Source organism: Salvelinus fontinalis, chromosome 19 (assembly GCF_029448725.1).
Source record: "Salvelinus fontinalis isolate EN_2023a chromosome 19, ASM2944872v1, whole genome shotgun sequence".
Taxonomy (NCBI): Eukaryota; Metazoa; Chordata; class Actinopteri; order Salmoniformes; family Salmonidae; genus Salvelinus; species Salvelinus fontinalis.
The window spans coordinates 46,281,938-46,299,207 of NC_074683.1; the positions used below are offsets into that span (position 1 = coordinate 46,281,938).

The 17,270-nt window shown below is 41.3% G+C and overlaps 1 protein-coding gene across 1 annotated transcript; it reads left to right on the plus strand.

Annotated features, from left to right (window-relative positions):
* The first annotated feature begins 676 nt into the window (after positions 1-676).
* Positions 677-15,929, plus strand: LOC129816843 (atypical chemokine receptor 3-like). Its single transcript, XM_055871770.1, has 2 exons — positions 677-858; positions 9,514-15,929. Exon 2 carries the CDS (start codon positions 9,557-9,559, stop codon positions 10,691-10,693), a length of 1,137 nt encoding a protein of 378 aa, XP_055727745.1. The 5' UTR covers positions 677-858; positions 9,514-9,556; the 3' UTR covers positions 10,694-15,929.
* The last annotated feature ends 1,341 nt before the right edge of the window (positions 15,930-17,270 follow it).

Consider the following 17,270-nt stretch of genomic DNA (forward strand, 5'->3'; position numbering starts at 1 on the left):
CGTGTGCGAGCAAGGAGGCCTACAAACCTGACTCACTTACACCAGCTCTGTCAGGAGGAATGGGCCAAAATTCACCCAACTTATTGTGGAAGGCTACCTGAAACATTTGACCCAAGTTAAACAATTTAAAGGCAATGCTACCAAATACTAATTGAGTGTATGTAAACTTCTGACCCACTGGGAATGTGATGAAATAAATAAAAGCTGAAATAAATCATTATTCTGACATTTTACATTCTTAAAATAAAGTGGTGATCCTAACTGACTTAAGACAGGGCATTTTTACTGGGATTAAATGTCAGGAATTGTGAAAAATTGAGTTTAAATGTATTTGGCTAAGGTGTATGTAGACTTCTGACTTAAACTGTATGTGCACAATAGTAGCTTATTGATTTCTATCATAGACCTATCTCAGGTAATGACTGTCTACTAAGTAAATCTTTATCTCTCTTTGGCAGTCTGCACACAATAGATCCACCTGTTTGCATGAAGCACAAACGCGTTTCGACTATTGGGCAATTGTTTGCGGGACAAAGTGAAAATCAGACGCCTTTGTTTCGCTCTTGGCAGAAACTTCAATGAATGTGTTTTGGGACCTGCCTTGGGAGGCGTATCACTACGCAGTAGGTTAGGCCTATATTAACAAGTGCAGTGGGAGGCACGAGGCCAGGTTCACTATCGCTGGGAGGAGAGAGACACTGGGTACTCACCCACTCATTCGAATCAGATAGCGGAGAGCTCACAACCACCACCTCTCCCTATCTTGGACAAAGCATAACTGGACATCCCTTCGCCCAGGAGAAGCGGTGCAATTTCATCGAAGAGCTCACGCGTAAAGCATTTTTTTCTCAATTACAAGTAAGACATTGTATTTTACATTCATTTTAGTTTCTAGGTAAACCAGTTGACAGGAGCATCTCCATAACAACAGGTTGCGGGCCAAACAGCTGCACTCCTAACATTTCGGTTTCGTGGACAGCCGATTGCCAATTTTACGTTTCAGCTAATGGTGCATTGTTGCGTGTTGAGTTTTGGCTAAAACATTATCCTAATGTGACTACTGGCCTCTGATGTCCTCAAGTCGTTCTATCCATAGAAAGGGCCATCGGCTTTCGCAGCGGGGCGCGCGAATTAGTAGTGCCTGTTCAATTAACACCGCCAGGTTACACACGGAGTCCCCTGGCATTTGATAAGGAATGTGGTTTGTTTTCAGGGCAGATTTAAACATGTTTTACGGAATTTAATGTGTTCTCAGATAGGCTGCAAGAGCTTCACGTCGGATTATTTCAGTGCTCTCTCGCGCGTAATGGAAATGTACGGATATAAAGAACAACTCGGTTTTGTAACTCTACATAAGTGTGTGTTTCTCACTTATGTACATTCATCCGTTCCCTAGCATATACATATTTTCTTATACAATTTAAATATATTTTAAATATAAGCATTGTGACTCATGGATAATGTAATACCATAGAAAAGTGCAAATGCGCTAGAAAAGTGCAAATAAATGCGCTTGGGTACGAAGGTTCCCCATATTCAAATATATAACCAAAACGAAAAAGTTGATCTTCCTCATCTCATATAGGGTTCTGGCAGCTATAGGGACGTTTGTGGGCCCTCCCTTGACCCCTCTCCATTGAGTCCTTTTCTTTTGCAAGACAAAAGCCTAAACCAACAGGAGAGAGCGCTTCCAGCAAGAGAGACCCCCGATCTTTTATTGTCACACCTGCAGCATTCTCTGGTTTTGGATTAACACATGAAAACGTTGCTCCCTATTTGTCCCCTATTGGAATGCATGCATCATCTGCCCTGCATGCTGCTTGGCTAATGTGTAACCAGATAGGGAATCACCAGGGATCATAAAATACAGATGTAGGATCTTAATTGGATAATTATTTTTTTGCTGAGAATTTTCCTGCTCGGCAGGAAATGCAAATTTGTAGTGTATTTGAGGTCTAAAAAGGCTTCTAAAGTTTGTAATTTCCACATTGAAATTTCAGACTTGATTTTCCCTAACAAAAAATGTATCAACCCCTACAAAAATGGCAATTAATTATAATCCACATAATAATTCACATTTCCTGTTGCTGCAGGATTATTTTCCTGCTGTAGCAAAGTGGCTCAAATTATGATCCTACATCTATACCGCAGCCCTCACGGTATGATATAATACATTTACATTTTAGTCATTTAGCAGATGCTCTTATCCAGAGCGACTTACAGTTAGTACATTCATCTTAAGCTAGGTGGGACAACCACATTCACAGTCATAGTATACATTTTCCTCAGTAAATCAGCAAAGTCGGAGCTAGTAAGGGGGAACATATAATGCTCATGTTCATACAGGCTCTCATGTTCTATGTTGCAACCAGCTCGGCCTTATTGGTTATTTGGAGTATGGTGAAACTAAAGGTTTGTGATCTGAGTATTCCCCAGTTACTTGTAATGAGAGTTTGAGGGGCAGTTAATGAGAGAGAGAGGGAGATGAGGAGAGAGAGACAGACAGAAAGGGGGAGAGGGAGTGCTTATCTGTGTGTGTGTGTGTGTGTGTGTGTATTATCAGATGGGCTGAGTGTGAAGGGGATAATGGATCAGAGAGATGTGACGTGAGCTGGCACCTCAGGTGTTTCTGTTTACCATATAATAGAGGTGAATTACAGGGACACTTATGTATGAGGGCCTGAGTTAGACTACACCATCCCTCTAAAACAGAAAAATACAATTCTACTGTAGTAAAGGGCAAGTGGTTGTGTGCCAGGGGTGAAGGGCCAAATAAAAATGAAAAGAGCAATCAATCGAATAGCTACTTGATCACTGATAGAATCTGCTGAAACTAGAGGCAGTCATAACACACACACGCCTATGGGCCACTGCTACAGACATGTGCAACAACACATTCAGCCACAGATAGGCCCTCCCTTCTCCACTGTCAACATGGTCTCCTGTGGAATCACAGACAGTTTGGCATGGGCCATGCGGTCACACATTCTCACTGAGCTCACACGCACAGCTGCTTAAAAGGTCACGTTTCAATGCACTTTAACCTGCTGTATTGCCCAGTGGTCGCCGACCTGTCTTTGACCGTGGCTGGACCGTTTCTAAAGTAGTTAAACCCCTCGGTAACCCCGCTCTGATGTCTCACAGTCTGTGGACATGCATGTCAATCATAAGGAACAGAAGGATTAAATCACTGATGGCTCATGTCTGACCTCTCACCTTTAACCCCTCACCTCTCACTCGTCATGTTGTGTTTGTCATGGGAAGAGAGACATCAAGCTAGAGTGTAAAATGACCAGTCAGACATACTGTACAGAGAGGTCAGAGGTTGTGTTGTGACCCTGGTATACATAAAACAAAGAGCAGTGTGTGTACATGATGTGCATGCATGAGTGTGTAGGATCCCTTTGCGTGTGTTTGTATACTGTATATGATTAGCCTCAGATGCTTTCAGATGATGTTGTGGTTATAACAAATCTGTCTTCTCTCTCCTTCCCTCACTTTATTTCTGGAGGAGCAGTGGCACACGGGAAAATGTTTTCTTGCAAGCACATCAATGGAAACCATTATTTAAAGCAACATCCGGTTTACCATGAACATTTTGGAAATGCACAATGTTTGGGTCCCAGATCCTGTTGCCTAACATTTAATCTGTTTTGGGACAAATGTAAACATACTGTAGCTGGTGCTGCCCTCTGACTGGACATAAAAAGATACAGAGTTTTCAGTCATTCCTCAATCATCCCAAAACAACAGTCTTTATGAACTCATAAAGCAGTTTTTTAAGAGTTAACTACATTTAGATTATTTGGGATCAGGTGGCATATCATAAAAAGCTGTGTTTTTTTTGTACATTTCATTTGGATGCTTATTGGATGTCATAACATACCATAGAATACAGTGCTCTCTGTAGAAGTAAATACCATAGAATACAGTGCTCTCTGTAGAAGTAAATACCATAGAATGCAGTGCTTTCTGTAGAAGTAAATACCATAGAATGCAGTGCTCTGCGTATAACTTAATACCATAGAATTCAGTGCTCTGTGTAGAAGTTAATTGATTTTCTGATCTTACTCTGCCTCAGAAATAGACTGATTGGTTGAGGTCTCTCTCATTAATGAAAAGCCAAGGGAACTCAGGGCAGCATTCACTAAATATAATTCAAACATTTACTGTGACATGTTGTATGTATGTTGATGCCTGGTTCCAAACAGACAGATTGAGAGACATCCCAGCTAGCACATTTAGTTTCCTTTGAATTTGTGGGAACACAAGATTTTGGTTTCCCATTGGTTCTGGGAACGAAACCATACGTTTCCTGACCGGTAAAACGTTTTTTAAACGGAAGAGAAAATGTAGCCTTTTCTGGGAACATGCATTTTAAAGTTGCAGTGAGGTTCTGAGAACATTTTACTATGGCTCCCTGAAGTTTTTCCTGGGTGGTTTTATTAACTTTCGGATAACGGAAATTATAGGTTATTTGAAGGTTATTAAATAACATTCTCTAAATGGTATGAACGTTTTGAATGAAATGTTAAGGTTATTTGGAGGTTTTTGAATAACTAACTTTTTTTCTTGTGGAACGTCGTCAGCGAGATTCAAACCTATGATCTCAAATCAAATGTTATTGGTCACATACACATATTTAGCAGATGTTATTGCGGGGGTAGCGAAATGCTTGTGTTCCTAACTCCAGCAGCGCAGTAGTATCTAACAATTCACAACAATACAGACAAATCTAAAAGTAAAATAATGGAATTAAGAAATATATAAATATTAGGACGAGCAATGTCGGAGTGGCATTGACTAAAATACAGTAGAATCAAATACAGTATACACATATGAAATGAGTAAAGCAGTATGTAAACATTATTAAAGTGATTAATGTTCCATTATTAAAGTGACCAGTGATTATATCTTCTGTTCTTTATCCATGAAATTAGTCCACTGCGCCACCAGGATGGAGCTAGCATGCCATGTTTTTTTAACTCTTACGAAGCCGGTCATTTTAGTCTATTCAAACAGACCCCCTTTCAAAAGAAACAAGCACTCATTAAGATCAGGTGTGGTCAATTAGTGGGCACGGCCAGGATAGAGGGAGTTTTGTTGATGCTGAGAAGGGAATATATATGTTTTTAAATAACATTCTTTGAATGTTACTAATGTTTTCTTGTGGCTTTTTGGAAAGTTTTCTTAATATTCTGAGAACATGACTTGACCGTGAGGAAACCTGCGGAAAACATTTTGCTGAAGTGCTGAAAATCCCACAGAAGAACGTTGTTTCTTAACGTTCTCTGAATGTTCTGAGAACTTGACTTTAATTTGAACCATGAGGAAACCGGTAGAAAACATTCCCACAGAGAATGTTGTTTTTTTATCGTTATTGGAACAATTTGAGAGCATTAATTTAAATAGAACCACGAGGAAGCCTGTAGGGAACGTTATGCTGAAGTACGGAAATTCCAACCTAAGAAACACATAGTTCTCAGAATGTTATGTGCTCCCTGGGTATCAATCCTGCACCGTTCCCAGAATGTTGTGGGAAGGTCGTATGCAAAAAAAATGATAGGACAACCACGCTCTAAGAAACATACGGTTCCCAGAATGTTATGTGCTAACTGGGATGTACAGTGCCTTCAGAAAGTATTCACACCCCAATTCACCCAACTTTAATTTAAAGTGTTACAACTTTAATTTAAAATGGATTAAATTAAGTTTTTGTGGCACAGGCCTACACACAATACCCCATAATATCAAAGTTATTTTTTACAAATTAATCAAAAATGTCTTGAGTCAATAAGTATTCAACCCCTATGTTGTGGCAAGCCTAAATAAGTTCAGGAGTAAACATGAGCTTAACAAGTCACGTAATAAGTTGCATGGACTCACTCTGTTTTTAATAATACGATTAATAACACGATTTTTGAATGACTGTCTACCTCTGCTCTGTATCCCACACATACAATTATCTGTAAGGTCCCTCAATTGAGCAGTTTATTTCAAGCACTGATTCAACCACAAAGACCAGGGAGGTTTTCCAATGCCTTGCAAAGAAGGACACCTATGGGTAAAAAACAAAAAGCAGACATTGAATATCACTTTGAGCATGGTGAAGTTATTAATTACACTTTGGATGGTGTATCAATCCTCGCAGTCACTACAAAGATACAGGTGTCCTTCCTAACTCAGTTGTGGGAGAGGAAGGAAACCACTCAGGGATTTCATCATGAGGTCAATGGTGACTTTTTAAAACAGTTAGAGTCTAATAGCTGTGATAACTGAGAATGGATCAACAACATTGTAGTTACTCAACAATACTAACCTAAATAACAGAATGGAAACATTTTTGTTGTTTGCAAGAATGCACAAATAGTAAAACTGAAAAACATGTGGCAAATAAGTGTACCTTATGTCCTGATAACAAAGTGTTATGTTTGGGGCAAATCCAACACAACACATCACTGAGTATCACTTTTCATATTTTCAAGCATGCTGGTGGCTGCATCACGTTATGGGTATGCTTGTCATCGGCAAAGACAAGTTTTTTTTGGGGGCGGACGGGATAAAAAGAAACGGAATAGAGCTAAGCACAGGCAAGATCCGAGAGGAAAACCTTGTTCAGTCGGCTTTTCAACAGACACTGGAGACAAATTCACCTTTCAGCAGGACAATAACCTAAAACACAAGGACAAATATACTGTATACTGGAGTGCTTACCAAGACGTCATTGAATGTTCCTGAGTGGCCCAGTTACAGTTTTGTCTTAAATCGGCTTGCAAATCTATGGTAAGACTTGAAAATGGCTGTCTAGCAATAAGCAACAACCAACTTGACAGAGCTTGAAGAATTTTTTTAAGAATAATGTGCAAATATTCTACAATCCAGGTGTTCAAAGCTCTTAGAGACTTACCCAGAAAGACTCACAGCTGTAATAGCTGCCAAATGTGATTCTAACATGTATTGCCTCTGTGGTGTGAATACTTACAGTACGAGTCAAAAGTTTGGACACACCTACACATTCAAGGGTTTTTCTTTATTTTTACTATTTTCTACATGGTAGAATAATAGTGTAGACATCAAAACTGTGAAATGACACATATGGAATCATGTAGTAACCAAAAAAGTGTTAAACAAATGAAAATATATTTTATATTTGAGATTCTTCAAAGTAGTCACCCTTTACCTTGATGACAGTTTTGCACACTCTTGGCATTCTCTCAAGCAGCTTCACCTTGAAGGCTTTCCAACAGTCTTGAATTAGTTCCCACATATACTGAGCACTTGTTGGCTGCTTTTCCTTCACTCTGCAGTACGACTCATCACAGACCATCTCAATTTGGTTGAGGTTAGGTGATTGTGGAGGCCAGGTCATCTGATCCAGCACTCGATCACTCTCCTTCTTGGTCAAATAGCCCTTACACAGCCTGGAGGTGTGTTGGGTCATTGTCCTGTTGAAAAACAAATGATAGTCCCACTAAGCACAAATCAGATGGGATGGCGTATTGCTACAGAATGCTGTAGTAGCCATGATGGTTAAGTGTTCCTTGAATTCTAAATAAATCACAGTGTCACCAGCAAAGCACCCCCACACCATCACACCTCCTCCATGCTTCATGGTGGGAACCACACATGCAGAGATCATCCGTTCACCTACTCTGCGTCTCACAAAGACACGGCGGTTGAAACCAAAAATCTCAAAAGGACAGATTGCTCATGTTTCTTGGCTCAAGCACGTCTCTTTTTCTTATTGGTGTCCTTTAGCAGCGGTATCTTTGCAGCAATTCGACCATGAAGGCCTGATTCCCGCAGTCTCATCTGAACAGTTGATGTTGAGATGTCTGTTACTTGAACTCTGTGAAGCATTTATTTGGGCTGAAATTTCTGAGGCTGGTAACTCTAATGAACTTATCCTCTGCAGCAGAGGTAACTGTTGCGGTCGTCATGAGAGCTAGTTTCATCATAGCGCTTGATGGTTTTGCGACTGCACTTGAAGAAACTTTCAAAGTTCTTGAAATGTCCTGCATTAACTGACCTTCATTACTTAAAGTAATGATGGACTGTTATTTCTCTTTGCTTATTTGAGCTGTTCTTGCCATAATATGGACTTTGTCTTTTACCAAATAGGGCTTTCTTCTGTATACCAACCCTACCTTGTCACAAAACAACTGATTGGCTCAAAGAAATTCCACAAATTAACCTTTAAGGCACACCTGTTAATTGAAATGCATTCCAGGTGAATACCTCATGAAGCTGGTTGAGAGAATGCCAAGAGTGTATAAAGCTGTCATCAATGCAAATTGTTTAACACTTTTTTGGTTACTCCATATGTGTTGCACAAAAATGGGAAAGTAATTCTACCTCTGCTGCAGAGGATACATTTTTTTTTTAAGTTACCAGCCTCCGAAAGAGCAGACCAAATAGAGTACAGGTATTAGACACATCTCAACATCAACTGTTCAGAGGAGACTACGTGAATCAGGCCTTCGTGGTCAAATTGCTGCAAAGAAACAACTTCTAAAGGACACCAATAAGAAGAGACTTGCTTGGGCCAAGAAACACGAGAAATGGACATTAGACCGGTGGAAATCTTTCCTTTGGTCTGATGAGCCCATTTTGTGCGACACCGCGTAAGTTGACGGATGATCTCCGCATGTGTGGTTCCCACCATGAAGCATGGAGGAGGAGGTGTGATAGTGTGGAGTTGCTTTGCTGGTGACACTGTGATTTATTTAGATTCTGCAACAATACGCCATCCCATTTGGTTGGCGCTTAGTGGGACTATCATTTGCTTTTCAACAGGACAATGACCCAACACACCTCCAGGATGTGTAAGGGCTATTTGACCAAGAAGGACAGTGATGGAATGTTGCATCAGATGACCTGGCCTCCACAATCACTCAACCTCAACCCAATTGAGATGGTTTGGGATGAGTTGGACTGCAGAGTGAAGAAAAAGCAGCCAAAAGGTGCTCAGCATATGTGGGAACTCCTTCAAGACTGTTGGAAAAGCATTGCAGGTGAATCTGGTTGAGAGAATGCTAAGAATGTGCAAAGCTGTCATCGGGGCAAAGAGTGGCTACTTTGAAGAATTTCAAATATATAATATATTTTGATTTGTTTAACACTTCTTTGGTCACTACATGATTCCATATGTGTTATTTCATAGTTTTGATTTCTTCACTATTATTCTACAACGTAGAAAAAACCCTTGAATGAGTAAGTATGTCAACGACTGGTCTCTATGTAAATGAGATATTTCTGTATTTATTTTCAATGCATTTGCAAATATTTCTAAAAACATGTTTTTGCTTTTTCATTTTGGGGTTTTGTGTGTGTGTGGATGGGTGAAAGAAAAAAATCTATTTAATCCATTTTGAATTCAGGCTGTAACACAACAAAATGTGGAACAAGTCAAGGAGTATGAATACTTTCTGAAGGCACTTTATGTTGATGTTTAGTTCCAAACAGACAAAGTGATATCAGGAATGATGGGCTGCTGCCTTCTTGTCTCTACAGATCCCAGGTCCGTGAGGTGTGTGCGATCGCTCCCAGCAGAAGGATGAGCAGCTTTGATTTGGTTGAGCTGCTGGACACTTGGGAGGACCTGAACCTCACAGGCCTCCTGGAGAACGGGACGCGTGTGGAGATGGTCGGGTGTCCAACAGCGTTCGACCGCAGCGCCCTGCTCCACTCCATGTGCATCCTTTACATCTTCATCTTCGTGGTCGGTTTGGCCGCCAACGGCCTCGTCCTCTGGGTCAATGTCCGCTCCCAGCGCACCACCTCCAGCTCCTCCCCTCGCCATGAGACCCACCTCTACATCGCCCACCTGGCGGCGGCTGACCTGTGCGTGTGCGTCACGCTGCCCGTGTGGGTGAGTTCCCTGGCGCAGCATGGCCACTGGCCCTTCGGCGAGGTGGCGTGTAAGCTCACCCACCTGCTCTTCTCTGTTAACCTCTTCAGCTCCATCTTCTTCCTGGCCTGTATGAGTGTCGACCGCTACCTGAGCGTGACACGGCCTGCCGACAGTGAGGATGGGGGCCGACGCCGGAAGCTGATTCGCCGCAGCGTGTGCGTAGGGGTGTGGCTCCTGGCTCTGGTGGCCTCCCTGCCCGATACCTACTTCCTCAAGGCGGTGAGGTCATCACACGGGGAGGTAGTGCTGTGCAGGCCGGTGTACCCAGAGGAACACTCCAGGGAGTGGATGGTGGGAGTTCAGCTGAGCTTCATCCTGCTTGGTTTCGTCCTACCCTTCCCTGTCATCGCTCTGGCCTATGCCCTCCTGGCCCAAGCCCTCTCCTCCACCTCCTGTTCCTCCTCGGCGATGGAGCAGGAGCGTCGTGTGAGTCGCAGGGTGATCCTGGCCTATACCGTGGTATTCCTGGGCTGCTGGGGGCCCTACCATGGAGTGCTCCTGGCCGATGCCCTCTCCCTGCTGGGCCTGGTTCCTTTGAGCTGTGGGCTGGAGAACGCCCTCTACGTGGCCCTGCACCTCACCCAGTGTCTGTCCCTGCTCCACTGCTGCTTCAACCCCATCCTATACAACTTCATCAACAGGAACTACCGCTACGACCTGATGAAGGCCTTTATCTTTAAGTACTCAACACGTACAGGCTTGACCAGGCTCATAGAGCAGCCCCACATCTCTGAGACGGAGTACTCTGCCGTCGCCGTGGAGAACCCACCACAGATCTGAGTCTGAACTCTAGAGCATACCCTGGAACTTCAAAACACACCACAGAACTCTAGAACATAGTCTGTCTACCTGACCCAAAAGGATTGAAAATACCTAAAATGCAGTAACCCATGATAACCTATATAGGCTAAATTTGGGCCCTCACAAAGAACAAAATGAAATATGTGTCTTTATAACTAGAGCATAACAAATAACCTTGCCCAAAGCCTAGGCTGTACACAAACTTCATCACTGCCACAAGTATGTGTGCCCTCATCTGAAGCTAACCAAACATTATTTATAATCCAGCATTCCCCTCACAGAAGCTACCTGTGTATTTCTCCTGCTACCGTGCGTTCCTAATAAGGATGGTGTGAGGGACGGCAGATGCAGGCCATTATCAACTCAAACTAATGATGTCTGGAGAAAAGCACTTATATTGAGTGGAAGAGTAGGTTCTCTGTCTGACAAACAGACTGTTTTAAAGTGCTTCTGAAGTAGTGCCATTGTAGTCATGGCGACACAGACACACTCTCTCTCAATCTCTCTCTCTACTTCAAGACATACCAATCCCCGTTTGTCTGTCTGAAGAGTCCTATATAACTGCTAGAGGTGTGTGTATGTGCGTGAGTGTGTGTGTGTGTGTGTGTGCTTGTGTGACACCTCAAAATCCACTTTGTAAATAGTTAAAAGGGCATTGAAATACATATATTATAATTGTTAGATTGTTATTATTCAACTTTCTATATACTGTATTTTTGTACATATTATAAAATACTTTCAAATTTGGCATTGTTTATGTACAGATGTAGGATCTTAATCACCACATATTAATTTACATAGATTTACTGAAAACCCCTAACACATGGTTATATGAGACCCACTGCCTCGATTCGGTCTTATTTAACAACATTTTAAATAGTGTTTTTTTTACATTGGATAAAATGGTATATCATACACTGCAGTTGAGAAAAAATGGGGAAGTAATTCGGCTTTGAAAGTTGATAAACTTGTAACCCCACTTTTGAGAAAATGGCCCTTGAATGCTTTGGTACACCTATTGGAGAGCTCTTCTTTGTCTACTCATATTCAGAATCGTTCACACCCTCTTAAGCCTTATCCCCACCCATCTCTTTAAGGATTCACATGTGAGGCCATGTGCTAAACAGGGTGAGTAAGGTAGTGTAGTAAACAACCAAAGACGTCAAGACTAAAAGTGGTTTAAGTAGTAGCCTAAAAGAAGGAAAAACTCCAGGTAAAAATACACTTTATCTAGTCCTTGGCCTATATCCTAACCTGACTTTAAAAGTGTCCAGAAAAAATATAATTATCATTATAAGTTGATGATTACCCAGACATTTGTCTAAATTGAAGGGTCATGTGAAATAAATGCTATAACCCCCACCCCAGACACGCCTAACTAAGTGGATGGGTCACTACTGTCTGTTCATGAAATACAATAGTTGTACGAAATCACCCCCAGACACACCTGGCTAACTTGATCGGTCATGATATAATTCTCTTGCGAAGTGAGAATGCTAGTTAATTAGCTAAACAATAAACCATAATCCCACCCATAGCTACAGTACAAACGGATTGTTATAGCAAGCCACCATAGATGAAATGCATGGATGAACGCTTCACGGCAGCGTGTCTTTCCGTTTGGTTTGTAATTAACTACAGCTTATTTAGCCCGTTGTTGTGTCAAGTCACTCCAGTTCACACTGACCGTGTGCAGAAAGTAGTCCATCACAACTTTTTTCCACAGATCGTAGTCGATAGCCCCTGATAAATTTGGGGCAGCAATGTTGTTGAGAGCAGTAGCAACACTTTCATGTTATAGACAGAAGCATGCTACATGGCAGACCAATCCCAACTAATTTCTCTGCATGTCTAGCCCATCCATTATCTCAGTTAATCAACGCTAGCGGGAAGGTTCCTGTCTTCTTCCGTGGCTAAAACAACTAGGCTTGTAATTTAACCATTTTATTTGTATTTACAGATGGCATACACATTTGTTATTAAGGCACATGAAAGTTCACACACAAAACGCATTTTGATAAAAATAAAAATAAACTTTCAAATGCCTCTTATGTGAAGTAGTGATGTATGACATATGCCTAGCTTCTTGAAATGGGTCATATACTGTATGAACAGTATTGCACTCTACATGTCCAGCTAATAGCCTAACCACCGACCAAGCACTATGGACTAAACATTAAAATCCTGTTGCTGCGGGATAATTCTGCTATGACAAACTGGTCAATTTAAGATCCTACATCTGTAGTTTTGTTAATCGTAATTCATATGTTGTGGATTCAGAAGTTCACATCAGTAGTTTCTATGTGTTCATGAAGCTGCCTCATTGTAAATGAGAGTCACTGACTCTGTGACACGAGTCCTGCTATTATAGTGAAAACAGTGTGACTCATACATATTTCCATACCAAATGATGATGGATAAAAACATTGAGTTATACAATGCTATTTCTGTCTGTCTGTGGTAACAAACATATTTTGTTTGATCCGTTGCCATGGAGTCATAGTGTCATCTGATTGGATACATATGTATCCTGTTACATTGTGAGAATTCCAATCCTAGCAGTCATTATTAAAAGAGAAAGCAAAGGACACCAACATGTGTCTACAAGAAGAGGCATTCCATTGATGTTTTGTGTTTGCTGTATGTTATGGATTTTGTTACTTACCTACAATGAATCTCGTGTCTGAAGTTCTTTTGCTTTGTGTTATGACTTTAATCAGAGCCTTTTAATTAAAGTAACAAGTAGTGAAACATAACCTGGGTTTACTGCACCACTGGACACCTTTTAGTATGGCAGCTCTGACTGGAGTGCATTAGCATGGCCACATTCAACCAGACACATTTTCAACTGTAAACTTTATGTGGCCAATAAATGGACTAAGTCATTTATAACGTTTAATTATATCCTGTATCCTAGCCGTAAAGGTTCAGTTATGAAGCAAGGCTGCAACATACACAGTGCTTTTACAATGCTTATCATGACACGTAGGACACATGCTTTACAATTAAAGTCACAATGCAGAACAATGTATGTTTTATTCAGACATTAAATGAGAGAGAATTCAGGAATAGAGATGTAGACCCAGTTGATTGGCAGACAAATCAGGTTAACATATCCAGATATGTGCTCACTCAGTCAGGGGGACAGGCAGACACATACGCATATATAAACACGGGCTTACACAGTGTTTAACATGGGCACGGTTCTCTGCACCTCATGAAATGTCATAGTCTTTCTTACCAGACTGAGCAATGGGGAAATTATGATGACAGTTATAACATTTACTCTGGCTCTAGAGTCTAGATGGAGTGATACCTCTATGGTTTAAATAGTACATCAGCATTAGTTCAGAACAGACAAGAGTCTCCATGTGGTTCTACAGCATGTGTTCAGACTTTCATTTAGTTCTCTCAGAGTGGTTCTGATACACACTGATTGGCCTGAATTTCAGTAACACACAGTAAGACACACACTCTTGCTGCTTCATGACTCTGACTGAAGAGCATGTGTTTTCCTTGGCTCGCACTGTAGTGTGAAGTGTTTTCGCTTCCCTTTACAATTTGCTTCCCTTTATGATTCACTTTTGATTTTCTAACGTGTGCAGTATGATGTGTATAGTGCTTACAAAGAACGAGTCAAACAGTATTATTCCAGACCCAGCTATTTAACCATCCAAACTATCTGTCAATTGTCTTGTCAGAGCCGTTTACTTTAGAGACAAGGCTCTTTCTTATTAGCAGGCCTCTGTGCTCACCATTATGAAAGCCCACTTTAAATCTTGGTGAAATACTCCTCCGTTCACATGGCTCGCCAACAGATCGGAAGGATATGCAGCACAGCCACTGTAAATAAAGCACAGCACGGAGGCTGAGTACAGTAGAAGTGCAGCATATGGTTTGTATATGTTGAATCATCTGTTGTTTGACTTGATGCAAGCCATTCTCTGTGAATGTGTATGATTTACAGTACAGCCCATTGTGGGCTATCACTAGGTTTTGATTTAATATGGACAGATAACGGCCCAGATAAGATATTGATGGAGGGCGGGTTGCTTTACATTGCTATGGAGCTATAGATCTCATGGTCCATGCCCTGCTCATGCCCTGCATACTATAGAGAGAACATTAACACTGGAAAGGATGAAAGGGGGAGGAAGAGGAGAGGTACAGGGTAATTTAGCAGGAATTTAGGGAGGGAAATATAAGCTTACTCATACAGTACACGTGCACACACACATACACACTAATGTGCATGCACACACGCACACATGTGCACACACAGCACTATAGGTCTACATTACTTCTGGCCGAGATGCAAGCGCTTACTTTAGACTAAATTTAATTCTCAATCAAGCCTGTATTTGCTTCAGTGGGCCTGGGATCAATTCCATATGAGAATGTATGGCTGTGGAAGGTCTTGAATTATTAATGAAGTTGAAGAGTACAGCTGTGTGTGCTCCTAGGGGAGTTTCTGGAGTGAATTTGAGGAGAAGTCAGAGCAGAGAGACTATTTTGATAGAGGATAGGGATAGTCTATCCCCCCATGACACCTCACTCATCTAGGAGAGATGAGTAGGACCAGTCATACTGGCAGGCAGATGTTAGACAGATGTTCTGCAGCGAGAGACAGGGAAAGGAGAGGTGAGAGGCCATCAAATCATTGATTTGGATCAAACACCAGTAATCATACATACTAATTTACACAGAGTAATCATACATATTCATTTACACAGCCACGCCTTATTTAACCATCTGAACAGGCTTGGTAACATTGATTTATAGTGCCTAAATGTTTTTTGGCTGATTATACTTGGAGGTGGAGGCCTGCAAGACTTTTATTGTGATGACCTTGTCCACACCTTTAGACGTTGGGATTACTGAGAGTAAATATGTGTCTGTGTCACATCCTGACCTTAGAGAGCCTTTTTATGTCTCTATTTGGTTTGGTCAGGGTGTGATTTGGGGTGGGCATCTATATTTTGTTTTCTATGATTTTGTATTTCTATGTTTTGGCCGGGTATGGTTCCTCAATCAGGGACAGCTGTCTATCGTTGTCTCTGATTGGGAACCATACTTAGGTATCCCTTTTCCCTCCTTTCAGTGTGGGAAGTTGTCTTTGTTTGTTGGCACTATAGCCTTAAGCTTCACGGTTGTTTTTGTATTGTTTATTGTTTTTGTCTGCGTCATCCTAAATAAAAAGGAATATGTACGCTCACCATGCTGCGCTTTGGTCTACTTCCTTTGACGGCCGTGACAGTCTGACTTTGTATGTCAGCATGATTCTCTTATAACTTTGTATCCAAAGAAGCAACTGCCCTTCAGTGTTATATTAGGTTATTTGTATGAAACATAAGCAGAACATGGTTGCACAGTTGCTGGTTCAAATCCCGCTCTGACTGCTTCACCTCAATCACTATATTGGTGACAATGGTGGGATCAGAACAGTCCTTGAAGTCCACGTTAAAGAGCAATTCTGCCACTTTTCAACCTCATATTCATAATCTCCAGCACGAAACCAGTGTCTACATATGTGAAAACAGCGTGTTTTTATGGTCTGTGGTTAAAAAGATAAGAAGAAAGGTCCTAAAAAATGTTTCTCTGTGACATCACTGGGTAGGGTTAAAGGTATAAAATGGTGATTTTCAAAACCTGCAGCGAGTTTCTAGCCCAAAGGAGGGTATGTTCCTGCTCCCCCATCACCACCAATCTCATAGTCTTTGAAAATCACTGTTTTAAAATGTTTTATCTTTTGATGATGTCATTGCGTAGAACTTTTTTTCATTTTTTTCCCTACAAAACATTGAAATGTGCTGTTTTCACATACAGTATGTTGACATGTATTGTGCTGGAGATAATGAAAATGAGGTTTAAAAGTGGTGTAATTGCCCTTTAACTGAATAATGCTTCTTTATCACTTTCGCTGTAACCCACCACCTGTGCGCCCTACCCAGTGCTTAGCCCTCTCATTGATATTGCCACATGACTCATGTCTATGTAAATAACGAGCTTAACCAGATCAAAGGCGATGGTGTGGACAGGACACATGGTCTTGAAAGCCGGGGCTTGTAATGTTGATTTATATTGCTCATACGTGCCGGGGCTATGGATCCGGTATTTAGACATCGCTTAATTCACCCAACACCCTGTCCACTAAAAGGCTCCACACACTCCACCCGCCCGCACACTGTCAGAGCAGCATGCTATTGTCATCCTTAACGACAGAACTTCAGAAAAGCGCATGCGAAGAGACGGCAGCTGTTTAAACCTTTAAGAAGACATGAACAAGAGCAAAACCATTTCCTCTGTATTATCCTAAGCTCAACGTGTTTCTTCATTAAGCGTTTCTCGAAGTGTAAGAAGACGAAGGGATAAATTAACCACACTCTATATGGAAAAAACATGTGTGACATTTCCACGTTTTGCATTTGTGAAATCATGTGTTTTTGGAACACATCATGTGATGATATTTCACATGTGGATTCAAATGATCACATTTCACAGGTGATGCCCTGCAAACTGAAATGAGTCATTGTGATACACAGCATGTTTAGCATAC

What these genes read in the sequence shown, in the direction of transcription:
- LOC129816843 (XM_055871770.1), top strand. Translation starts at nt 9,557, where the DNA reads ATGAGCAGCTTTGATTTGGTTGAGCTGCTGGACACTTGGGAGGACCTG.